We start from the raw sequence: 25976 nt of genomic DNA on the forward strand, positions 1-25976 counted from the left end.
TGTTGACAGCGTCTTATTTTTATTATTTTCCATTTGACAAGTTGCAGTATTTAAGGAACTGAATATACAGAATTAAAGGTCTGTCACAACAGACTCATGGCAGGTCAGTTGATACTCATTGGAAGCAGCTTCACTTCTTTCCAAACTGTGGCAGGGGAGGTGGTATCTTGATGTCTTGACCTTTCTCCAGCTTCTTCTCACAGTCAACCATGTAATTGACGCCATCAATGACTAACTGAACAAGTTCCACCTTAAATAACAAGAAGAAAAGCTTGCTGAGGTTATGTTTTAAAAACCTTGGTTTTTCTGTGGATAATTATTTACCACAGAACATATGCGCATGTTCAGTAAAACTAGGTAGAAGAATCCTCCCTGAACAATATCATTTTGTTATATACTGTAAGATACATGTCTAATAATGAAACTTTGCAGTCCTTTTGGGCGACTGTGTCTCGAAGTTACTTGGTTTGAAAGTACTTTGGGGATAATGAATGTATCGACTTAATTGGTTTCCCCCTCTTCAGGTAACTGATCCTTTGTCATCTAAGTACTGAAATGAGAATATAAAGGTGGCATAGGCCCAATAAGTCATGCTTTAATATAAGGGGATTGATCAGATACCAGTTTAGGATCTATTCCAGTCTGGCATGATTTTTGCAGGTCTCAAGGAAGTCATTGAAAATATACACATAGGCATAGGCTTATACAATTAGGTCATTGTCCTGATTCATATCACCATATCTTGTTGTCTGTTGTTGTGTTCATTTCAATTTGGGAGAGGAGTTGTTGTTGGCATCCGTCAGTCTCGAGAGACAATGTATTGTGCCTCCAAGGGTGAAGTCAAACTACTGTGGCTGCAGATACCTGTAACTCTTAACTGTTGCCTCCTGTATTGTTTTTGCTGTGTTAGCATCTCTGGGGTGCGTTAGCAGCAGCAAAGTGACCTCTCCAGGGTCCAAGCCTGGGCAGAGTGTAGGGAGGTCCTGGGCTGCCCAGATGAGAAGACACACACACCCCTTAGCCTCACTAAAGCAGAGCAATATGTTTGGTACCAGCTTGGCTGCAGGAGTTTCCAGAAGGAGGGCGTACAAGACGCCATCCAACCGTCTTAATGCATTCATTGAAAACAAATGAGAATGGCCTTCTGTGTCCTAAGACTGCATGCACTGAAGGGGCATACCTTGGTGGTAGAACACTTGCTTTGCATGCAGATAGTCCTAGGCTTTATCCCTGGCTCTCCAGGTAGGGCTGGAAATGTCCCCTAACTGAAACTCTGGGGAGCAGCTGCCAGTCAGTGTGGACAATGCTGAGTTAGATGGACCAATGGTCTGGCTCAGTATAAAACAGCTTCTCTTTACCTTTGCTCATAAGGGATCACTGGGCTGAAGTACATGAGTCTAAATAATCTAATTTTTACAAATGTTTTTGGCATATCAGGTGCATTCCATGCTCTTGTCTTGCTTGTCAAGTAAATGCAATTTGGTGCCACGGAGTTTCCTGTTTACAATACTTGTGTGTATGTGAAGACATTAAATGTTCAGCTTGACAATATTCCGTAGTATCTATAGCTTACATAATAAGCTGTCCCCAGGTTTTCCTCCAATTTAAAATGGGGGGAGGGGGGATCTTACCTCTGATCGACCCATGCGGTCTAGATTGGAGATATCGTATATATCGGCTACAGCAGCTGTGTCTACTCCACCGGTGCCACGCTTTTGAAGCCTCAAGTTTTCCAGGATCTTTGCAAATCTAGGATCCTGCCATAAAAGGAAATATATTATTTCTAAATTAGTGATTGCTCCTCAAGATGTATATATTTGCAAATGCAGGGTTGCCTGATTTTCACATTACATTTCTAGGTGTAAAGGTGTCTAAGCAGGCACTACAAATTTGTATGGATTATTCTTACCGACATTCGTGATTAAAAGCCATTTGAGTTGGTTTACGCACCTTACTGAGCTTTGTGAGCTTAACGTGGACTCCTGCACGCAATCCTGTTCCCAGATTGGAAGGACAGGTCAATACATATCCTAAGCGTTCGTTCCACATAAACTCCCACCCTCGTTCTTTAATTAACCTTTCAACCTACAAAAGAAATAAAAGGCAATGAACTGCTGGGTACAGATAGTGCCATCTGTTAACAGTGCTGGCTTTCTGTTAAAATACAGCTCCTAGCAGCTTGTATAATAATTGCACGAGATCCATCTTTGGCATCAGAGACTTGTAGTAAAGATCGCCGACATCAATAGTGTTCCACAAGTGAAAGTAAGAACAGAATATTATCTCTAAATTGAAGCTTCAACTTGGGAGGTTTAGCTTGATCACTGTATTAGTTCTCCATACAAAGTATTTGTATTAAAGAAAACACAGTCCTGTTCACTTTCATTGGGACTTCCTTCTGGGCAACTGTAGTGAAAATTGCAACTTTGCATTTTGGAATTGAAGTGTCCCTCAGAATTTATTGAGGAAGTGGAATATTTATATTTGCGCATGTTTGTAATTTGATCTCCACCCTCACCCCCGGACATGAGAGAAAGCCTTTTCTATAATGGTGTCTCTATTATGGAACTCAAACCCAAGAGAAATGCTGTTCAATACTTCTCTTTTACTATTTGGGTTTGCTAGGGAATTTTTTATATCATACTAATCTTTTAGTATTTTTGTTTTCATGTGTTTTAGTAACTTTGTGAGCTGCTTTGTATTCGTTTATATAGAAAAGCAACGTACAAATTTCTAAATGAATTAAAACTGTTTTGTTTTTTAAAAAAATACAACTTTGCTAGCAAACGCAACTCTGTGAAGTTAGCACCCTTAACTAATTACCATTTTTAGGATTCTCCATGATTGCTAAAGTGGTATAAAAGTGCTTTAAACATAGGTGTGGATGTGATTTCCCCCACCATGCATATCCTGCATATGCAAGCTAGTTCTGTAACCCAGTTAATGAAATTTTACTTGATTAATTGACTAAAATGCAGCCAATCAATTAAAACAGGATAAATTTGCTTATGAGGAAAACATTTGCCAGGAGATTTGGCTGGCCATTCTTGAGAGGGAAGGCTTTGTGTATCAGCACCTGAAGATTATCCATCCTAGGTTTGCGCTGTACTGACCAGGCTGATGCAGGTAGCAACATTTTTCTCTTTGAGCTGCAGATGTGCTACTGTTCTAGGCCAGGCATAGGCAAACTCAGCCCTCCAGATGTTTTGGGTCTACAACTCCCATCATCCCTAGCTAACAGGACTAGTGGTCAGGGATGATGGGAGTTGTAGTCCCAAAACATCTGGAGGGCTGAGTTTGCCTATGCCTGTTCTAGGCAGTGAGGGAAAGAGGGACTCTTCCTTTGGGGGTAGATAGGTTTAGGAAGGGAAACAGGTAACATCAGCTATGTGGACCCCTTAGGCACCTTTGAGGGTGATGGGCAGTTCCTGAGGCTGCAGATCAATGAACAGAGCCAAAAATTGCAACAATTAGCATGTGAGGGGTTATAATAAAAACTGACCACAATGAATGTATTACGATTTTCATTGCAGCTTTGTGTACGGAGTTAAGTAAACGTTTATGCCTGACTTGCTCTCATAACATTAAGGAGCCCCAAATGACTGTCATGCCCAGGGCCCCCCAACCCCAGAGCTACCACTGGTTAAACCTCAGAAACATTTTTTTCTGTAAAATGCCCACCTCTAGTAATCCACGGCAAAACCTTTCAAAGACCCGTTTCATGTTGCCTCCCTTTTCCATGGAGATCACCCTGGTGTGATCCTCCTCGTTGATCCAGACGAGAAATGTTTTGTCATTGTTGTGCCTGGTTGGAAGCGAGCAAGGCATTGGTATTACTGTCACACAAGCCTTCAACAACCATTCTCACAGGCGCCTGATTGTTTCGTTTCACCTCACCCCTTTCTTATCTGTCTCTGTTGTGGGCAGAATTGAGCGTTGTGCGGTGCTATTACTGTGGCAAGGTTAAGGATAAGGGTTAGTGAAGATTTCCGCCATTTCATTCCACTGAACAAGTACCAATGATAAAATCATTCCCATTTCTAGGGTTATATAAAGAGCACTGCTCAGTCCTGATCCCACTGGTACTCAACTGCTGCTACGCTAGAGAGTACGTTTTGTTCTCTGAAATGAACGCAGCGTGCGGCATGTGCTGCTATGGGAACTGAGAAAGGGAAAGCGTGCTCATCCTTTTTAATTGGGAAAGAGGGAATCTGCCTCTCTAGTTTATAGTAGTTTGAGACTAGAACATTTGAAGGTGCGTCCTGTCTAAAGCCCAAACCGTATTCAGCTTTGCTTTAAATTAGTTAATTTTTTCAAGTGTTTCACAACAGAACAGGCATGCAAAAATGCATTATATGCTCAGTGAAATACTCTCCCAGCACATAAATGCAGAACTGCAAATGGTACCTCAGTGTAGCTACAGCAGCATGCTTTCGAGCCAAGTGTGTTCTGTGTTACCTACTTTCATTTAAGCTTCTTGGTTACTAGAAAGCATTCAGGACAGTGTGTGGGCATGCTGTATACATGATGCTCCCTGACCAGTTTCTGCATTGCGTCGAACACCTTTGTATGCTACTGCAAGTCTTGCTTAATAAAGTAGCACAACACTTGACATTTCAGGATGTTAGGAGTTGCTTTATGGGGAATTTACTCTGACAGTTGTACTGTCCTAATACCTGATATCCTTTAACTGAAGATGCAGAGTGTGAAACCTGGGTCTTGCAAGAAATGGATATTTTGCTATTTTATCACTCATTTGCACTCAGATTATTTTTGTTCACCAAAGTATCCACGCTAAGATTCCCATGCAACTTTTTATTGCAGATATTTAAATACAAACACACGGGCAAGTTCCAGTTCTGTTTATATACTTTGGCCCACACTGACACATGATAACAGCTGACACATTCAAAGATAAAACAATAAACTCCTTTGAAAAAAAGTAACAAAGTGAATTAAACTAATACACTGTCACGTTTGAACGTTCATGTAAAGTACCTAACACATTTCAGTCCTGAAACATTCATTCATTATCAAAGTAGTAAGACATCACTGATTAGAAATTCCTTCAGAGCATCATAAATCTTCACAAATGATTAGCCTTTATTCAGGATATCAGGGAGACGGAACTAATATTTCCCTTCAAATCATTTAGATCTCTCTCTCGTTCTCTTCCTTTTCATCCCATTATTTACTGATAAATCACATTGGTTTTATTATACTGAATTTCCATAATACCAATCCAAAACTGCTTTTAGTATAAATAAGAAGCTCATCCTTATATACAGTGGTACTTTGGTTCTCAAACACCTTGGTATTCAAACAACTTGGAACCCAAACACTGCAAACCCAGAAGTAACTGTTGCCCAACGTGCTCCGTTTTAAGTGTTACGCTGAGGTCTGTCTGTTTTTGCTACTTATTTTGCATTTTTGTTTTTGCGCTCTTTTTTGTTTTGTTTTTGTGACTGCGTGGAACCCAATTCAGCTTCTGATTGATTGATTGTGTTACTGCAGTACATTGATTATTGCTTTCATTTTATGGATCAGTGGTCTCATTAAATAGTAAAATTCATGTTAAATTGCTGTTTTAGGGTTGTTTTTAAAAGTCTGGAACGGATTAATCCATTTTGCATTACTTTCTATGGAAAAGCAAGCTGTGGTTTTGGAATGGACTTCCGGAATGGATTAAGTTTGGGAACCAAGGTACCACTGTACTATAATGATAGTTAATGCCTCTGTTATTTATTATGAATAATGCCTTCCCCCCTCAAGCGCACCCCTTTCTGCAGGGTCTCCTTGAGCCTTTTTAGAGAGCTGCTGAGGGAGAGGAACCCTGTCCTCAGACTTTTCTATGAATCAAACTCCTTATGAACTGAAGAAAGAAATCCAGTCACTAGGGCTATATGCTACCTTTTTTGTCACTGGTGATATAGAATAATAGACTCAAGCACCTGTCTTTCTTTTTTATGTATGCCACTGCACTTCTCCTAAAAATTAATTAATGGAAGACGATGAGAGTGTGTGTGTGCAAAAGCATGCATTTGGTTTTAGGAATAACAGCTGTTGTTGTGTTAGGAAGGAATTAATAAAGCCATTTGTTCATAGCTTAAGCGTGCACAATTCATATTCCATACCAGATTCCTCTGGCATCTGGCCAGTCACGGGCCATCCCGGCACATGTTAGCAAAGGGGACACTGGTTTATCAAATAGGAAATGGTCCTGCAGACCAGCATATGCAAGGCAGAGGGAAAGAAAGAAAGAAGTGAATTTTAGGTCTCATAATCATCATTGCCAGGAAGAACATGCAATCACAACCATTGAGCGAATAAAGATTCACACTGGATTCTTCTTCACTGCAAATGACAATATTCTTTCCCTAGATAACTTGGTAGGTTTTTATTTTGTTGTAAGCGCAATGATTCTAGAGAGTTGTAACCACACTGAGAAAAAAGAAATAAAGGAGAAACAATATACAGAACAATGTACAGTACGTATAAGGATTAAAGTGAATTTTTATACGAATTATCCAACTTGTATGCCAAAAGCTTTTAGGCAGTCTAATTTTTAATAAAATCTTAAAGATAAGGTTTTTCAGACATGAGACCTAATCAAAATCCATGATAGCAGTCTAAAGGTCAGGTTGATCTGACCTTTTTGTATTAGTGATTAATTATGTTCCTCTTTCCCATTTGTTTTTACTCATAAATAAAGCCTCAGATGGAACTTAATTTCTTAACGGAATAATTTCCACCCCCCATCTTTATTCCCCCAACAAATTTTCATTTACAGGTGCATAAATCCCAGCTCAATTGTGCAGTGTTCTTTATTAATAGCCTTAATTTCTTTATTGATTGTGGGGGGTGAGCTAATGGGTCTTGTTTGCAGCAAGTTAAATATCTGTAATATTTTTGTTTTGTGTGTCTAGAGTTTATTAGGACATTCATGTATACACCCTTTAATGCAGTTTTAGGTGTACATATTTTTTCACTGCAAAGGTTACCAAGGTACATGAGAACACAATAGGTATAAATTAAATCCAGTGCTGCTTTTTTACAGTATTCCCTGATTTACAGTACCATCACCTTTAAAATAAAAATACCACAGTTAGAGGCATGTGGACAGCTAAATGAAAATGTGATGGTTTGCACAAACACAAGTTTCTACTTCTATACAGATTACTCGGAATCAAGGTAAAGGTGTCCAATGCAACACCAATTCACTTGTTGCTCCCTGAACTATGGACATAATGGGTGAGATCCAATGTCACTCCAAGTAATGCAAGTCCGTTATTTTTAATGGGTATGACTTCATTGAATATCACCCAGAACGATAATAGTACTAAGGATGTGATTTTTAATGTTGCTTTACACATCACCATATTGTAAGCATTCCTATTACTTACAAATATGGGTGAATATAATCCTCACCATCTATTAGGGTTGTCATACGCCTGGAGTTTCCGTTCAGCGCCTGGGCAAAAATCGCTGAAATGTCCAGGGAAGTCTGGATGTATGGCGGCCCATGTTGTAGATTTTGGCGAATTTTCTTTTTTAAAAAACTCAAAAACTATTTTTTGAAAAATCTACATTTTTACTTTCTGGAAGGGAAATCATTCATTGGGCTAGGGAGATACTAGATGCAACACAGCTCCAGGGTTTCACTCCCATAAACACATGGTGGCTGGTGCCCATTGGAACTGGTGGGGCAGAAAGCAGAGAGGGCAACCGTAGGTGGAGCCAGAGCCAGTGACAGGAAGAGCCAACTATTTGTTTTGTCCCCATCTTCTTCCCTGCTGTGTTCTACAAGGGCAAAATGAAGACTAAGGGGGAGGGGGCTGGTGGCCAGGGCATTCCTGAACTGCTTGTAAGAGGTAAGGCAGGCAAGTGGGGGCAAACTGCGGTTGGTGAGGCACTGCCCCATTTGCCCCAAAGGACCAGCCCCCACCCCCAATTTGGGGTTTTGACTGAAAGGCAACCTCAAAAGTGAGTGGAAGATTGAGGGTGGTGCTTAACCCTTTCATTTCCTACCATTTGTGCAAGCTTCTTTTTGACCTACAGGGAGAAATGTTATATGCTGGGGGGGGAGCAAGAGAATGTTTTTTGAATTGAGAAAAGGGCAAAACTATTTTCCCACCTCACTATTCCACTGCACATCAGGCTTTTTATTTTAAAAATGAAGGAAAACAATTCACATTTACATATCTAGACGCACTAAATAAATAAAAAATGCAGACTGTCACTATATTTATATTTAAATATCTTAATTGGTCTTAAATATAATTGTTCAAACAAAGCAGAGCCCTTTCATTTGGTATACCTAAGCCTTTTGCAATATTTCAGGCCCTCTCGGACTTTTTCCAGCCTATTTTTAGGCGTTTAGGATTCAAATGCAACATTAACAATAGGCTTACTATCTGTGCATAAAACATCTGTATGCAAAAGTAAGCGGCGTAAGATCCCTTTAAACCTCCAGGCTGGGCATTGTACTTACATCGATAAGTTGCTGCTGTTCTTTCTCAGACATTGTGGTCAGGCTATAATACTTCCCAGAGAGATCTCCTTTCAGCCCAGCCAAAGCAGTGACTACAACGTTCTCTACTTCTCTCCTCTCTGCCCGGGAGCAGGCAGGCGGTAGGCTCAGGCCCCGAATACTGCGGCCAGTGCGTACACGGGATGATAAGACGTAGCGTTCATCAAATTGCCCATGGGTGATCTGATCCACACACAAAAAGGGAGTTCATGTCACAGAAAGGGATGTCTAAGACTGGCCAAAATACATTGTTCTGCCTGAGAACAGCAAATGGTGCTCCCCATCCCCAAGTCAAGTACCCAAGACTGACCAAGGATTTTTGATACCCGAGGCAGAAAAATACCACAAGCACCTCTCCCTGGGAGTAAAAATTCAACATTAATACATGAAGTAAATCATTTTCTGTTCTTTGGCATTAACTCAAAATCACTTATTTGAGGCGGACACCTGATAATGTTAATCTAGCACTGTCCTATGTGTTGTAAGAAATATTACTTGGAAAACAAGTACAGAAATGCTAATTCTATCCATGGCAATATACTCTTATAGTTATTCTCAGCCCCTTTTCTCTGCAGATAAGATTTCTTACATTGGTCCTAAATTGTACCTACCTTGGAAGAGTCCAGGTCAGTGTGATGCTTCATTACTTTTGGATCATATCCATTGTGTCTTAATTTGATAACTGGGTCAAAAATTTCAGCAAATACCTGTAGAGTCAATGGCATATATTCATTATTATTATTTTCCAGTCACTTTGGTGGTTACATCTCGTTTGTGTATTTGCAATTGATATGTTTTAATTCTCCTCACTTTTCTGAACCATTCCACACACCAGACCTCCTATCTAAGGGGAAAGAGCTACACAGAGATGAAGAAATAAAGGAAGTGATGGGAAAGGAATATTGGGGAGAAAGGCAGAACTTTGATAAGTTATGTGTCAAGCGCGCGGAAAGAAAAACTGTGACAAGTAAATCGGGTGCCAACATTGTCCAGTAAAAAGTTTGCCTGGCACAAGGAGCATGACATTCTTAGTGGTGGTAGCATCCTTTTTATGAAACTCCCAAAATAGGGATATTCAGGAGATTCACTTATTTAGGGTTTATAGTTATGGCAGGCATTGGGGAGATGTGAACCTTATCCCAGACTAAATTTATTGTTTTAGTAGAGGTTGCTGTTCTGTAATTGATTTTTGTGCTTTTTCTTTTTAATGCTACTGCATTGGGAGGATTTTATTTTAATTGTTAGACATCTTTTAAAAAGGCAGGATACATACTTAACATACAATGTGACACAATTTAGAGGCATTCATACCCCTCTTTCCTCTGTTACTGAATGAGTTGGCTAACCACATCACTTCCATGCATGCACTTTAAATTCCACCCCCTCTTAGACAGTAGCTTAGCCTTCTTCCCAGTACCATTGCTCTTGAAGTGTGATCCATTTTCTATCTATCTATCTATCTATCTATCTATCTATCTATCTATCTATCTATCCATCCCCAATTGGCTTCTGGGCTTGTTAGCCTGATGATTTGCTCTTCAAATCTGGGAAGAATGGAACTAGTGTAGCTTGTTTGTGTGAGGAGTGGGGTGGGTGAGTGTGTGAGAGAGAAAAAGACCCTGAATTTCCTTTAATATATACAGCACTAATGCTGAGATCAAAAGTAAAGAGAGAAAGAAATTAATAAATAGTTTCTAGAGACTGTTATCACTATAGTGGGGCAAATCTTTTCCAGCCTTATACAAAATTATAGTTCCTATCACTAACTTCTGCTTCTGATTATACTAATTAGCCAGTATGTCTGGCAGTGGCAGTTTAAATATTAGGGAACACCTGACACAGCCTCCATCTCCTGTTTTCTCCAGAACCTTTATTGTTTCCTCTTCTGGGTTTAAAATCTGCTCTGACTGTTCGGTCACAGTCTGGAGAAGAGCTGTATTGTGCCCCAGAATTATGCCTAGGTTTCCCCCCATATACCACAAAACTTCCCACCCAATAACAATATTCAACTTATTCTGTTATCAGCATGCTATATTTTGACGCAAGAAATTAGGTCATTTCAGATCAATACTCTTAAGATTTTGAAGATTTTTGTTAAAGTGACAGGATATTTGGATGCTTTGTGCCTCAGTTCACATATATTTAAAGCACTCTTTTGCCACTTCCTCCAAAGAATCTTGGGAACCGTCATTCGTTAAGGGAGCTGACAATTGTTAAGAGACAGTTTTCAAGTGTGACATATCCTAAACAACTGTTGTGAACTTCATGGATGCCCTTCTAAAATAGTTTTTAAAGCCCCTTAGAAACTAGCCTAAAATAGAAAGGGGAAAATAAGAAATGTAGGGATAAAATCCTGCCTGTGTTTTTCTCATTTGGCTTATTTTTTGGGGGGGAGGTACGCTGTATGCCTGAGACCCTTCTAGTTCCTGGATTCAATTCCTAAAATAGCCAGGCTAGCTTCCTGATGAGGTCAATTTTGTTGTTGTTGATAGCTGTGGGCATACCCAGGATTTTTGTTGGGGGGGGGTAGTTAGTTAGTTGATTGGTCAGTTAGTTAAGTACAGTTATACCTCTTGTTATGCCCTCTTCATGTTACGTTCTTTCAGGATACCCGGAAGTACCGGAAAGGGTTACTTCCGGGCTTTGTCGCTCGCGCATGCGCAGATGCGCAAAATGATGTCATGCGCAGAAGCAGTGAGTCGCAACCCGCGCAGACGCCGATTGCGTTCTGCTCATGCTGAGAATGGGGCTCCAGAACGGATCCCGTTCGCAACCAGAGGTACCACTGTATTTCTGTTGTTTTACTTGATCTGGGGAGGGCAGCTGTCCTACCTCGCCTCCTTGGTTACGCCCATGTTGATAGCTGTCTATGTATAGGAATGTGTGTGTGTGTGTGCGCACGCGCACACATTTTTACAGCAGAATTTCTGCTTCATTCAATTTAGTGAATAACAGTTCCACTTTTTTACCTCAAGCTGAATTTACCAGCAAGAGACAAGGCAGCTACAGTAGGCAAATAAAATATTGTCTTCTGTGCCTGCATTTATTATCCTGGATATTATTATACAGAGGGTGCCTTTAATGGTCTTTTCTCTTCACTGAACTTCCCGCTTAGGGGGGAAACAATCCCACAAGGAAGAGAAACAACTACCATCATTATCCATATGCCTTGTGTTTTGTGTACACTCTAGTGTCCTATTTTCCTTTAAAACTACACCCTGCTTGAAGAATCTGTGGTTATCTAACTGTTTCATCTAGTAAAAGTACAAACTAAACAAGTGGATGGCAGCATATAATAGAAAATCTTCACCTCATAAGATTCTTCATCTCCTGCAACCATGCCGACCGTTTTGATGAAAGGGTGGCCAGGATTGTCAACACCAGTTTGGATGCATTGATCCAGCGTGTAGCCATTGGGAGTCATCTTGTCCCTCAGTTTGGCATAGATTGCTGGAGTGAGGCATTCAGCCATGCAGTTGTTGTGCTTACGAAGATCAGGGAAATCTGCGCTGGTAAAAGAATAAAAAAAGAAAAGGAATGTAAAGCATTCATATTGATCTGCAATCTTTGGTTACATTTTCAAGTTCATATCAGGGAAGGTGGGCAGAATCGGCATCCTACTTGCCTATCTGCTTTTATGCCTCTAGCAAAAGAAAAAGAAAAAAGAAAGCACACTGTGAATATGTTATGGTTTGAAGAAACTCGCAGGGAACTGGGAAGTGTGGCTGCATGTTGGCTTATACAATCTGTAGGGGAAGCAAACATACTGTGCTTCCCCAGGGGAATGCTGGCTTCCAGCTGAAACCACAGAGACAGTTTCAGTAGTGGACGGAAGCACTTCGGCAGATGGAAAGGAAACAAATGACCTTCAGAATTTATATTTTTTGTGTTAATCTGCAAAATTAAAGTGCAAGTTTAATTTAATGAGATGAATCTGCAGCTGGTATTAATCAATGTAGCTCAACTAGGATTCCTAGAAATGTATCTGCTCACAACATTTACATAACTTTTTCATTACTGTTTTGATACTTGTTAGAGATATTACGGAAGTGAACCAGCTTGCTGTAATGTTTAGAGCAGCTTGGTCAATTTATTGCCATCCAGATGGTTTGGACTACAACTCCCATCATCCCCAACCATTGCTAGTTGAAGCCCATGGGAGTTGTAGTTCAAACAGTCAGGATTTGCTGTTGCGGCAAATCCTGCCCATCGTAGTTCAGGCTTGACAATCAGGGTCTGCACTAAGACACAGCCAAGATAGTCTCTGGCCACTTCAGCAAACTCAGCTTTTGTAGCTGGAGTCAGTCAGGGCCCCGTGCTCCCTGGGCAACTGGGAAAATGCCAGACGGCAGGGAGCAGGTCTTCTAGAACTCAGAGCCATACATTCAAAGCACATGGCTTCCCCCAAGGAATCTTGGGAAATGATGTTTCTTAAGGATGCTGGGAACTGTAGCTCTGTGAGCAGTAAACTGCAGCCTTCAGGATTCTTGGGGGAGGGGAAAGAGCCATGCCTGTTAAGGTGGTATACCTGTGTGTCTTAAATGCAGTGCTTTTTTCTGGGGGTACGCAGGCGTATGCATACCCCTAAACATTGTGTGAATCTTTATACTTTTGTCCATTTACTGTATTTATTTTTCCTGATTTGAACTATAAAATGGTGATTTTCTTGAGTCAAAATGAGAGTAGCCCTAAACATTTTTAAAGGAAAAAAAGCACTGCTTAAATGTATGGTGCAGCTGTGACTTAAATCCATTGCTAGTTCTGTCCTGCTTCTTCAACCTTCTCACCTGCTGTTCCTCAACACCTTTGCTTCTTGGGCTCTCTTCCCACTCAACAGCCTTGTTTTTCTCTTTACTGCCACATAGTATTCAGTGGAGACACTTAGGCCCTTCAAACAACAGGCCCCAACACTTGTTCATCAATGATTTGAATCAAAGTATTTACCTTGGAGGAAATAGTCTTTGTTGGTGAAAGGATCCAGCTTTCACATTTTGCTTATTCAGCAGGTATCCGGTGGTCAACGCCCCGGTACTAACTGTTGCAAAGAGAACTGCAGTTCTTCGACCAGCCAGGAGACGTGAGAAGGTACTGGCCATCTTTCGTCACCTATTAGTTTTGGAAGACGCACACAAATCTGCAATGAAAGCTGAAATAGGTACATAAGTAATACTATGAGAATGGTGACAATGGGGCCAACTGGTTGATTGTTTTATGGAGGCAGGGAGATATTTAGCAGAAAGCTCAGATGTTTCAAACCTAGTCTTGTCTTCTACAAGCCCAACTCAAGTTGTTAGTTTTGAACTTAAATATTGGAATGGCGGGGATCATAAAGAAGAAAGTGTCAAGCTAGCCAGGACCCAGTCCATTAAAGGTTTTTCTCCTTTATGATTCCCCCCACTTTCTCCTTTATGATTTCCCTCACTGTTAGGTTTTTTTAATTTACCAATTTGTTGAAATACGTTTCAGTATCAGTGGTTTTCTTTTGTTGTATAGGTCTGTGCAGTGGCAAATGCCAGTTTCCATTAGTCCTCAGTGCAAATATCATTTGAAAACTCGTCTCTGCATTCCAGACATGCACATTCACATATCAGGGTTTAATCACTAAGAAGAAGCACTGACCTATTGAACAAAGGAAAGGAAGCACGTCAATAATTTCTGTAGTTCAGTAGAAATGTTTGGCTCAAAACACAGGCAGCAGGAGCAAACCTAATGCTTCATTTTTTTCTTACATGACTTTGAGCTACTGTGATTTTTTTTCTCATCTACAATTATCTCAGAAGCAACTACTAAATAAATGGCTATGGTCCCTAAACCATAAAAGTATACAGAGAGAGAGAGAAGCAAAAAGTACCACTATTCCCCGACCTGATCGGGAGGCTGGGAGGGGGAGAAGCAAGTCTGCTTCTCCCCCCCCCCCGCCAGCCCCACAAGCTCGGGGGATAGGGGGATGGCGGAGCGCCGCCACCCCGCTATTCCCCGACCTGATCGGGAGGCTGGGGGGGGGGAGAAGCAAGCCTGCTTCTCCCCCCCGCCAGCCCCACAAGCTCGGGGGATAGGGGGATGGCGGAGCGCCGCCACCCCGCTATTCCCCGACCTGATCGGGAGGCTGGGAGGGGGAGAAGCAAGCCTGCTTCTCCCCCCGCCAGCCCCACAAGCTCGGGGGATAGGGGGATGGCGGAGCCCCGCCACCCCGCTATTCCCCGACCTGAACTGGAGGCCAGCCCCACAAGCTCGCGGGATAGCGGGCAAGCTGTCCCTGAAGGCAGAAGAGGGAGACGGAGCGCTCCGTCTCCCTCTTCTAGCTTGGAATCGTTGCGCAAAGCCTCTGCAGGGCAGCGGAGTGCGCTGCCCCTCAGAGGCTAGGGAGGCTGTCCCTGAAGGCAGAAGAGGGAGACGGAGCACTCCGTCTCCCTCTTCTAGCTTGGGGATGGCTGCGCAAACCTGGGGGGGGAAATAAATTTTTTCCCCTTGATTTCCCCCCCCAAAAACTAGGTGCGTCCTATGGGCCGGTGCGTCCTATAGGGCGAAAAATACGGTAACTGTCGTCTTGTAGCCAAGTTTTATAGTGCTTCGAGGGAGAGGTATAAAATGTTTCATACCTGGAGTAATTAATTCCTGAAATTCAGACTGGCCTCAATTTTAGAAACCCAGTTGTCAAGATGGATTAAGAATATCATCCTACTTTGCCCACCTATTGTTCCTTTGCTGTAATCACAGAGTAGCTGCCTTGTATTTTGTAAGAAACCCATGTATAGTGGTACCTCGGGTTACATACGCTTCAGGTTACATACGCGTCAGGTTACAGACTCCACTAACCCAGAAAGAGTACCTTGGGTTAAGAACTTTGCTTCAGGATGAGAACAGAAATTGTGCACTGGCGGCACGGTGGCAGCCGGAGGCCCCATACGCTAAAGTGGTGCTTCAGGTTAAGAACAGTTTCAGGTTAAGTACGGACCTCCAGAACGAATTAAGTTCTTAACTCGAGGTACCACTGTATTCTGGGTACATTATAGCCCATTTCAAGGTGACAGAAGTGGTAATGCATGCATGCATTGTGCTGCGAACCTCATCATTTAGCAGCAGTTACTATAGCCCAGTGGTTCCTAAACTTCAGGAGTACGACAACCCCCTTTTAACCTCGAAATAATTCATGGACACACACCCCTCACTAATTGTTGTAATTTTAGGCTCCATTCATTAAGACAATAAATAATGAGGGGGGAAACTACTCTGAACTTCAGTGACACTTTTAAATGAATTCACTTTTTATTCATTGCAACAACAAACGCCAGTTAGTCATTTCTCGCTAGGTTCATGTCCCTTCAACTTCAAACCTATTGGAGTAAACAAAAGGATAAAAATACAGGAAATAAGTAATTGTTCAAAGGAATAAGGGTATTACAGTATTCACTCAACCAATATCCCCCCTCCGCTCTCAGTAGAGAATAGTTGGCTCCGAACTGTACTTAAACCCCAGATTTTCAATAGTTGGATATTCCACAAGCTCCAGTGGGACACCTCTTTGCTCCTCAATGTTCTCAAAGGTCAGACCTATGCTTTGCTGGCCCATGGGCTAAGGAATGGGAAAGACTAAGAGATGGTTGCTTGGCTGGTGTAAGATTTTAAGAGAAACACTTAGCTCTTGCAGAAGGCAGAGATCTCTGATCCTTGTCTTTGTGTTATGCTTTTTGGTCAGATATGCCTCCTCTTTCTTTTCTTTTGCTCTCTTATTTGCTTGGTCTGTGGCACATTGCTTTTGGGTAGTTAGGGACTCTTTTACACTTTAGATCTAAGGTATGTGCAGGCTTAGTGAGTGTATCGCTCTTGCATATTTGTGACCTTGCAGTCTGAAGCAGCATCCGAATATATACAAGTGCTGAACGTGCATGTGGGTTCAGTTGTACGCTGCATAATACTGCATTGCCTGGCTTGTGTTTATCTATCAGTAGGCTAAGAATGTCTGTATTGAGGTGGGTGGCTATAAGCTCAGCTAGCAATGAAGGAAGGAGCCCATCCTTCACTTTTAATTCAACTGATCCTTTTCTCTGTGTGTACATTTGTGGGTGGCAGCTGAGTCCGTGGTGGCGGACTACTTTAGAGCAAGCAGAAACCCTCTTCCCACCATCGAACACATGCATCTTTATAAGGTTCAAAGGGCTTATGCTAGAGGGTGATAGGACTCCAGTGTCTAGTTTCACATTCAAAATTAAATGAGTTAATTGAACACAGCCTTTAAGGTCCACTTTTCCATAGCAAAAGGTTCACTGAAATCTCAGGCCATTTTGAGCTTGGGGGAGCCCATCTCTAAATGCTTACTGCAGTTAATAGAAGTAATTCTTGTGACTTCAAAATAGCCATGAGGGTCAAGAAATACTGTCATACCAAGGGGTATGAAATTGCTGGAATTGCTTCTGTTCTGAATGATATATCTTGCATTTTTATTCTGTCAAGGGATTGTGCCTTCTAGTGTATTTTCTTAGACTGGTAATCTGTCAAAATTAAGAAAATAGAACAAGACAATGATCTTCATAAAAATAACCCGTGCATTGCCCCTGTTGAATGTAGGATATTCCATCAAGTCACAGGTAACATTAATGGCATCAGACGGTCTGTCATGTTTAGCTAGCTCATGCCATTTCTGTTGGCAAGGAGGCACTGCATGAAAAGTTGTTTTCATATCCCACCCATTCCTTAAAGTAATGGAATGTGACACAATCATCATGTACATTGTACTAGCAGTGATTGATTGACTGGCTGTCTTATTATTTTTACACCTTGAAGCCCTTTCATACAATGAGCTGGATAGATCAGAAAATTGCAATGTGGAAAGGCAAAAGCCTAAATGATATCAACAAGATGTTTGCTTTAAAAGTTTGAACGTTAGGGTAGAGGATCACATTATTTGTAAAAAGCCTTACTGGGTGTCATTGCTCTACCCCTCACCCCGTGTCCAGATGTGGTTTACATGGAAAAGACTCTAGTTCACAGAAACCATTTCACACCAACACTCCACCAGGTAATTTGAAGATATGGTTAAATTCAACAGAGGGGGATTTTTCTGTGTTAGAAAACAATGTGTGATTCATTCCCTTATTCAGGTTATTTGGTGTTACAATGACCTGGTTTTGAAATTCACTTGTGGATGTGGTCTTATTTAAGACATTTATCTGCTGTGCGTAAATCTAATTCACACGCCTTGGATTTTCAAACATTGCTACTAGCTGGTAGCCCTTTCAGTCCTGCTTTTCCCAGTGGCTTATTCCATGTGCCCTTAACCTCCAGTGACATTAACTGATAGAACACCTGATCCTGGAGCAAGCTGAGCTGCCTTTGCTCTCACCCCTATGCTACTTTCATCAACCTTGGCTCTTAACTAGCATCTAAAATTAGTACATGCTCCCATATGTGAGGCATGCATAACAGAAGGCACAGAACAACAGGAGTGGGTGGAGAACACAAAGGAGGATGAGAGTAGGCAAGCTTGTGGGGAATGAGGGACGGGGGAATGAAGGGGTGTAAGTGGGGGGAACAAAACATACAGGGTTGATTCTAAAGTTCCTTTCAGATGTGGTAATTTCAATACTTTTGCGTGATGACTATTTCATCAGAATGCACACAGCCATAAATCTGTTGCAGATGTTGTCTATGTGTGTGTGTCTAGAATGAATGCATATTGGGAGGGCAGCAGCATGATTGAGGGTCTACTTTGCAACCTACACTCATTCATTAGAACGCCATTCAATGAGGGTTCTGTTTAGGTGTTGTAATGAGCATGCATTCCTCAGTTCTGCAATAGCTCAGTTGGTAGAGCATAAGACTCTTAATCTCAGGGTCGTGGGTTTGAGCCCCACATTAGGCAAAATATTCCTACTGGTCCCTTCCAATTCTACAGTTGATTCGAAGTATGGAGCCACAATAATACTCTGGCCCCATCGGCAATGCACATTTGAAGCAGTATAGTGCCACTTCAAAGAGTCATGGCGTCCCCCAAAGAATCCTGGGAACTGTATTTAGTTAAGGGTGCTGCAGGTGTCAGCCACAACTCTTTGGCTAGTGCCGTTCTGTTTTACTTCTGAGAATCTGCGCTGTCTATACTTTTCCCAGGAATTATTTCCTGGTAGTCAGAGTTGGGTTTCAGAAAAGTTGTGGGTCTGTGTGTTCTGTATTTCCCCCCGCCGCTGAGTGCAGTGTGAATCTGCAGTATAATTCCTCACATTGCTGGTGCCTTTATTACTTCCCTGCTTTATTTTACTGCAAGTGGAAGTTATTATATTAAATCCCATTACTCTTGGAGAGCAGCCTAGACAATACTGCTGAACTGAATGTGTTTTGTTTGCTTTTACTGTGACATATCCTGATGCCCTACAGCAGAGGCCAGTGATGTGTCATCCTAGCACTAATGCCTCAAATACATAACAAAACGATGTCCAATGTCTCAATGGCATATTTTTTTTCAGACAGACCGCTTGGTCTTTATCCATACTCCTAGCATCTGGAAGGGGAAATTGGGAAGGAAATATTGCCCTTGATTTTCTACCAAGCTGATAGCCTTATATTAAGACCTACTGTATGAAAATGTCTCATGCCGCTTTTCACTTAGTCTAAGAACTTGTACACTGAACACATGGAGAGACCCTTAATGTGTATAACCTGCACGTTCCATGCAGTCTTTTCCCACAGAGGAACACTGAATGCAAGGAATTTGAGCAAGAGCACAGTGAGCGTGATGCTGAGGACAAGGCAATTCTGTACATTATTCCATGCAATAATAGCTTTCTTCCTCCTTTCCATATTCCAAGTCTGAATCCAAGCAGAGAGAGCAGAACCCTGGTTGAAATCATGTTATTGTCCCTAACCTGGAACCTGGCAATCCTGTTTGGACTTCTCACCCAGTTGTGGGATGTATGGATAACTTAGCACATCTATCAAAGTTATGGCTCTACCAAACAAGGTAATACCAGATGCTCCAGTCAGGTTAGAGGAGCAAAGGTGATCTCTTACAGGAAAACATAGCAGCCTTGTTGGTTATTGCTCTGACCAGAACAAGCCTGACTTGGAAATTCTTATAGGAGTCTGCCAGTATGACATGATCCACTGTGCATTACTGCCATTAAGAGGCACATTTGCTGGTCTGGCTGGTTTCCCTATAAGAAACTTTCTTTGGCTGGAGCTTGGCAGTAACAGTAATGAAATCCTGCCTGATGTCATGCTGTGGGGTTGAGTCCAGCCAGACCCAGAGGGTGCTGTCCTGTACCTGGGAATGCAGCCCATTGCAACAGAACTTACTTCTGCAGAGAGAATGGGAAGAGTTGCCCCATAAAGCTGCCTATTTTAGAAGATGGTTCAATCCTACTCTGGCTAGAGGACTATTTCTTAGACCTCTTTGATCACGGACAGCTGGAAGTTCTATCTGGGTGAGTCCTCCCAGCATGAACCTCTCCTGCCTTTTCAACTAATTCACAGGGACCCACAGTGCTATTTTTCTAGAAAATGAGGTACTGGAACTCACCATGAATGCCTCCCTCTTTCTCTTAGAATGCCAATGGTGCCCACCTGAGAGGTGTTGGATCTGAGTTCTGGTGAGTTCCCCCTGAAAAAAAACCCTGAGGACCCATATTAATATGGTTCATCTGGAGTTTTTTACTTGTATTATAAGCTGCCCTGAGGCTTCCCTAAAATATAATGTGGCTGTTGGGGCGGACACATTCATAAATAAATTCAGTACACAACATGCATCCAAGAGTCTTCAGCTTTCCCAAAGAGTCTCTGAATGGGTCATAGTTAAAGGTCGCGAGAGTTCCATTTGCAACCAGGATGAAGCAAGTTGTGGCTAGGAAGATGGAAAGCTGCTTTATTGCATTGCCGTTGGTCTACCAAGCTGAGGGCTGCCTACCACTCTGACTGGGTTTTCTCCTGGGTTTCAGAAAGTAGTGCTTTACAGACTTGCCCACCTGGAAATACTAGGGATTGATCTCAGGGTTTTGTGCGTGCATGCGCTTTACCAGGGAGTTACTGTCCTGCCCCAATAATATAGAAGTCAAGGTGACTTGGTCTTTTAGCAATAAAATGCCAAAAGGTGTCTGACTACAGCAATGGAGAAACTCACATCAGCTAGGACAGAGACAGCTGCTAAGTGCATTTATGGCACCCTGATTCCATTTTATAAGAGAATTAAAAGAGGGATCAATGCATGAGGCAGCTGATTTTGTGTGGGAGTAATTAACAGAGAACACTGGTGACTAAACAAAGCACACCATTTTAATTTTGTGCACAGATTTCAAAAGCGGCCCTTGCTCTAATTTGTTATCACTGACCTTTCAAGCTAATGCTGACTGCCACAAACATGGAGCAAATTTAATTGCTTTTTCTAGAGCAACATTTCTTAACCTGAGCCTGATATGTGAACTTCAAGGAATGGAGGGCAGTCAATGTAGAAGGTCACACACTTGAAAGCTTTCACCTTTCTCCAGAATTTCTTCAAGCAGATTTGTGCTGTGATCCAAGCTTTTAAAGCAGACAGTACTTGTTCGTTCGATAAAAGAAAATCAAATACTCAGAAGACTACAGTGGTACCCCGCAAGACGAACGCCTCGCGAGACGAAAAACTCGCAAAACGAAAGGTTTTTTCGTTTTCGAGTTGCCTCGCAAGACGAATTTCCCTATGGGCTTGCTTCGCAAGACGAAGCTTGCCCCGGGGACAGCGGGTCTTCTCTTTTGAAGCAAGGGTCTGCAGGGAGATCGCTATCTCCCCGCAGCCCCTTGCTTCAAAAGAGGTCCGGAGGCAGCGGGAAGCTAAGCGCTTCTTTCCCGCTGCCCCCGACGTCTTTTGCAGCAAGGGGCTGCAGGGAGATCGCTATCTCCCCGCAGCCCCTTGCTTCAAAAGAGGTCCGGGGGCAGCGGGAAGCTAAGCGCTTCTTCCCTGCTGCCCCCCGACGTCTTTTGCAGCAAGGGGCTGCAGGGAGATCGCTATCTCCCCGCAGCCCCTTGCTTCAAAAGAGGTCCAGGGGCAGCGCGAAGCTAAGCGCTTCTTCCCCGCTGCCCCCCGACGTCTTTTGCAGCAAGGGGCTGCAGGGAGATCGCTATCTCCCCGCAGCCCCTTGCTTCAAAAGAGGTCCAGGGGCAGCGGGAAGCTAAGCGCTTCTTCCCTGCTGCCCCCCGACGTCTTTTGCAGCAAGGGGCTGCAGGGAGATCGCTATCTCCCTGCAGCCCCTTGCTGCAAAAGACGTCCGGGGGAAGCGGGGAAGAAGCCGCTTCCCCCGGACGTCTTTTGCAGGGTTGCCGGCATGCCGAAGCCTGCGCGCGCTGAAATCAGCGCTCCCAGGCTTCGCGGGCCTCTCCGCCAGCAGCGGCAGCGCTGCCGCTGCTGGCGGAGGGTTGCCGCCATGCCGAAGCCTGCGCGCGCTGACATCAGCGCCGCGAAGCCTGGGAGCGCTGATGTCAGCGCGCGCAGGCTTCGGCATGGCGGCAACCCTCCGCCAGCAGTGGCAAACTAGATGAGTGATCCAATGAAGAGGGCTAAATGCTCTAGTCTTTGGAACAATATCCATGATAATTTGTGTGAGGAGCAGGAGGAGTGTGCAGATACCCCCGTCCCAAATGCATACACTGAACACATGGAGAGGAAGGCAGGACTGCCCCTGCTAGCTATGTCTCCTGATGCAACACATCTGTAGCCAATCATAAATGTTGAAAGTGCAGCCACTGAGGTCATGCTAGCAGACATGACCTTGTTGCAGCCGAGCATCTGCAGTAAGCTAGAGAAGCAGAGGGAAGAGATTTTTTTTGCTGGTTGAATTTGGGCAGAGACATGGGGGGAAAGCAGTTGTCTTTGTGGAATTTGATGCAGGATTAGCAGTTGTGCTGCCTGCTTTTTGAGTCTGCTTACATCCAATTGGTTCGATTCTATATGTGTTAATATGTAGATATCACGAAAGACATATTATGAGTCTCCAGTGTGCTTGCTGTCTCTCCCCCACCACCTTCCTCAAAGGACCCTAAACACTGGAGCGCTGCTCATGGGCTTCTTACAGCTAGGGGAAGTGGGGAGCACAAAATAAGACAGAAATATACTCCAGCGAAGGGCAGGTTAAACGAACCCCTTTCCAGCCCTGGTAGCATTTGCGTGATACACCTACACACTGCAGCTGGCACACTAACGTGTCGCAAAATACAGTTTGGAAAACTCTGTCCTATAGGTTTATCTGCATAAAGAAGAACATGACATCCTCTAGCAGAGTCAGTGTGGCAAGCCCACTGCAACTAGGACAATCAGAAATCCAGTTTCAGCACTATATTTCGGTCCAGGAAGTACCAGAGTCAGGCCCCAGGCTCCTTTTAAGTGCAGGTGCCAAGGCTTGTAATCTGAGCCCCATGTATCATGTTAGTTGGGACTGCAACATTTAGCTGTGTGCAAAAGGAATTTTCCTCACCACTAACTAAGCACAATTAACTCTACCCCCCCCCCCCATATGAAATTAGGGAAAGGTCTTCCAGGTCAGAGGATATGTCTTTTACTACACTGAGCTCCAGCACTTCCTATTTGTTTCAGTTTAAGAACAGCAAAGACCCCTCGTGTTACTTTTGGCAGGAGCTTCAGAGCTGACCTAAAGTTAGCACCTCCCATATCGGCAACATTTTCCAGGACAGTTGTCCCCTTGGCTTGCATGTTCAAACGGTGTCAGATTAAGCACAGCGAATTTATAAACTGCATGTTAAAGCACTGAAGCTAGAGCTGCGCAAGGAGAAATGGCTGTGGCAGGAGCACTCTTTGCTCATTTCTTTTCCTCTTTCATTAATATTAGGAAGTTTTGCTTTTTAGGCAAAAATTCTACTGGCAGGAAACTCAGCCGTTTAGAAATAGATGTAGATAAAATACTGCCCTAGTAGAATAGAAATGTGTCATGTGTGTCATGTGACTCTTGACTTTTTCAAGACACCTTAAGCTGCTGCTTAAGCTAAATGTTATGCATCCGCTGAAATGCAGCACAGATGTAAACAGCAAAGAAACAACAAGATAAACAGAGTAGAAAGCTGATAAAGGAACAAATTTGCATCTTGCACTGGCTTAAACAAAACAAAACCCAAATATCATTTTTTAAAAATCAAAGAGTGTTTTGGTAGATACATTGGTGCATCTGTATTTGAGAACTATCTCCGTTATCAAATAACAATAATGGCTGCTCTGTTTCTAAAGTATAAAAATGTCTTTCAGGGTTTTGCTAATCAGTTCCTGATCCAGCGCCTTGGGAATCAGTACTGAAGAATGAGTTCATAAATTCAGAAAGTAAGCAGATGAACAAACCAATACATACATAAAATTAATTAAATCTTAATTTTAATCGTAATACTTGTGTACATTCAGTACCGCTCAATTATGTAAGCAAATGAAACAATGCACTTCTTGTGTCAGGCTAGGATATTGTATCACTGTGGATTATCCTAAGGTACTAGTAGTTTTATATCATACAGAGTTTGATTATGAACACCAGCATGGTAAAGAATAGTTCAAAATACTCTATAGTTAGTCCACAAACTTTTAAACTACACTACCTGATGAACCATTTATGCCATATTATCGCAATCTAAGCTGGTCTGGCGTGTGATCCTAAGCACTTGGATAGAAGCTGCATTCAAATAAAATATGTGTTCTGTGGCTGATATCCAACTAAATCATATGCAGAATTGACCTACAGAATCTATGGACATGGTTACTTAAATTCCTATATACAGTGGTTGTACTCTATGCAGCATAGGGGTAACAGTCTATGGCTCTGGTTATATTATGTAACTATTCTAATATAGCTAGTTTGCCGATTAAACTAAAACAGACAGGGAAGGTTATAATCAACGGTAATTAATCTCTCGAGTTCCTCTGCTGGCAGATGAGATCTGTTTACAAGCTTGCCAGATCTAAAATTTAAAAGCAAGGAACACTCTAGCAGAGCATTCGTATGCATATTTAGTTAGAAAGAGGTATCACTGTGTTCAGCAGAGCTCACTTCCAAGTAAGTGTGTTTAGAATTGTTACTGTAGGGTTCTACGGAATTCTGTGGTGCAATTTTATGAAATATGGAGCAATGAAAAAGGACTATTTGCTTTCATAAAGAAGAGAATAGACCTGGAAGTGGGTTTATTTTAACTTCTTCAAAACCCCAGCATCTGATGTTTGCTTATTACACAAAAATAAGACAGTACTTGTTTATCTGGGCTGTTACTATGTAATCCCTTTGGAGTAAGCCTCATTGAACTCGATGGGGCTTACTTCTGAGTAGATGTGAAACCAAACAAGGCATGTAAATGAAGCAAAATTCTTTACTGAGATCAGTTGGCCAATTTGGAGAGATGCTGGCAATTCAGACAGAGATAAATCTTGATACTGATCAAATCTTAGGATACAGAGTTCGGTTACACCAATTAAAAACGCCCATCTACAATATCATTTCAGCCTCTCTAGTTAATGGAACACATTTATGGACAGTGCTGACATTTTTTAAGTTGTTTGCTCAGCAGGCTGCCTGCAGAAACTACCATTTGCATAAAATAAGGCTTTGTTTTCATGTATTTAACATGTTTGTTTTGGTATCGCTATCTGGGTCAGAAGCACAGTAGCCTGACAAATCTCACAGTCGCCGTTTTCTGAGTACTTATGCAAATGAGCAAACTGCATCTCCCAAAAGGCTACAATCTATGGCACTTTCAAAACATTTTTAATAACCCTCCCATTCGAAATGTCACTGCCATTGGTGAATAAACAGAGGCAAAGTCCAACTGACCTTGAAGCTGAAGCCAGACACGTCCTGCAACGAGCCTGGGAGCAAAGAAGTGTGAAGCAGACAAGTAGTGCTGTGACAAAATTACAGGTCATATGAGGAGCAAAATGAGATGCTGGCAGGGGAGGGAAGAAAGGGAGAAGTATTTATTGCACTGGCCAACCCCATTCCTTTCAGGTCTATTCAAAATATTTGGCTACACAGCCATGTCCTTGAGGGAGCAAGAGGGTGACCTGGTTGGCCCCATCTTCCACACAGTGCACAAACTACTGAGAAATATTTTTCAATCTTGGCATTTTTGTTCACTTCTCTATGGGAAAAAAATATTTGTTTCTGTTGGCGGTGGCAGGGCATGGTTGGTTGCCTATAGTTGACTGCAGTGAGTTTTGTGTGTGTGTGTGAGAGAGAGAGTGGGAGGGGGATGTTGGGTCAGCTTAGCCATATCAATTCATGTGGTCAGTGGGTTCCTGTTGTTGTCTTGTTGGTCTGTGTATATAATAAAGGAGAGCCACACCAGGGTGAAGGCATCCTCTTTTGTTTGTTCCCGTGCTAGTTTCAGTTTGTTGATGAGCTTTTCTAGTAGGGCTGTTTGCCATATGGTTTGGTACCAGTGGCCCATGTTTACTCCTGGCAGGTCCCTCCAGTGTCTAGTTATGATGCTCCTGGTTGCTGAGAGT

General features: G+C 42.5%; 1 protein-coding gene and 1 long non-coding RNA gene across 3 annotated transcripts in view; one reads left to right on the forward strand and one right to left on the reverse strand.

Annotated features, from left to right (window-relative positions):
- CKMT2 (creatine kinase, mitochondrial 2) lies at nucleotides 1-25438 on the reverse strand. Of its 2 annotated transcripts, none has more exons than XM_081212518.1 (10): nucleotides 25303-25438; nucleotides 13475-13636; nucleotides 11841-12039; nucleotides 9142-9237; nucleotides 8492-8713; nucleotides 6135-6220; nucleotides 3682-3805; nucleotides 1951-2085; nucleotides 1632-1757; nucleotides 1-250 (listed from the first exon to the last, which is right to left on the reverse strand). In XM_081212518.1, exons 2-10 carry the CDS (start codon nucleotides 13624-13626, stop codon nucleotides 131-133), a joined length of 1260 nt encoding a protein of 419 aa, XP_081068644.1. In that variant the 5' UTR covers nucleotides 13627-13636; nucleotides 25303-25438; the 3' UTR covers nucleotides 1-130. The 2 variants fall into 2 exon arrangements, with proteins under 2 accessions (XP_081068644.1, XP_081068643.1); XM_081212517.1 differs by having other exon boundaries at nucleotides 13475-13676; nucleotides 25303-25434.
- LOC308597071 overlaps nucleotides 1-25976 on the forward strand; it is a 67226-nt gene that overhangs the window by 11828 nt on the left and 29422 nt on the right. The window lies entirely within an intron of this gene.

This window comes from Podarcis bocagei (assembly GCF_964188305.1).
Source record: "Podarcis bocagei genome assembly, chromosome: 11".
Classification (NCBI taxonomy): domain Eukaryota; kingdom Metazoa; phylum Chordata; class Lepidosauria; order Squamata; family Lacertidae; genus Podarcis; species Podarcis bocagei.

Excerpts from the sequence above, each read along its gene's own strand:
- CKMT2 (XM_081212518.1), bottom strand. The coding sequence starts at position 13,626 with ATGGCCAGTACCTTCTCACGTCTCCTGGCTGGTCGAAGAACTGCAGTT. Across the intron at positions 12,040-13,474 it reads CAAAGACTATTTCCTCCAAG|CGCAGATTTCCCTGATCTTC; the intron begins GTAAATACTTTG and ends TTCTTTTACCAG. Across the intron at positions 2,086-3,681 it reads TTTGCCGTGGATTACTAGAG|GTTGAAAGGTTAATTAAAGA; the intron begins GTGGGCATTTTA and ends TTTCTTTTGTAG.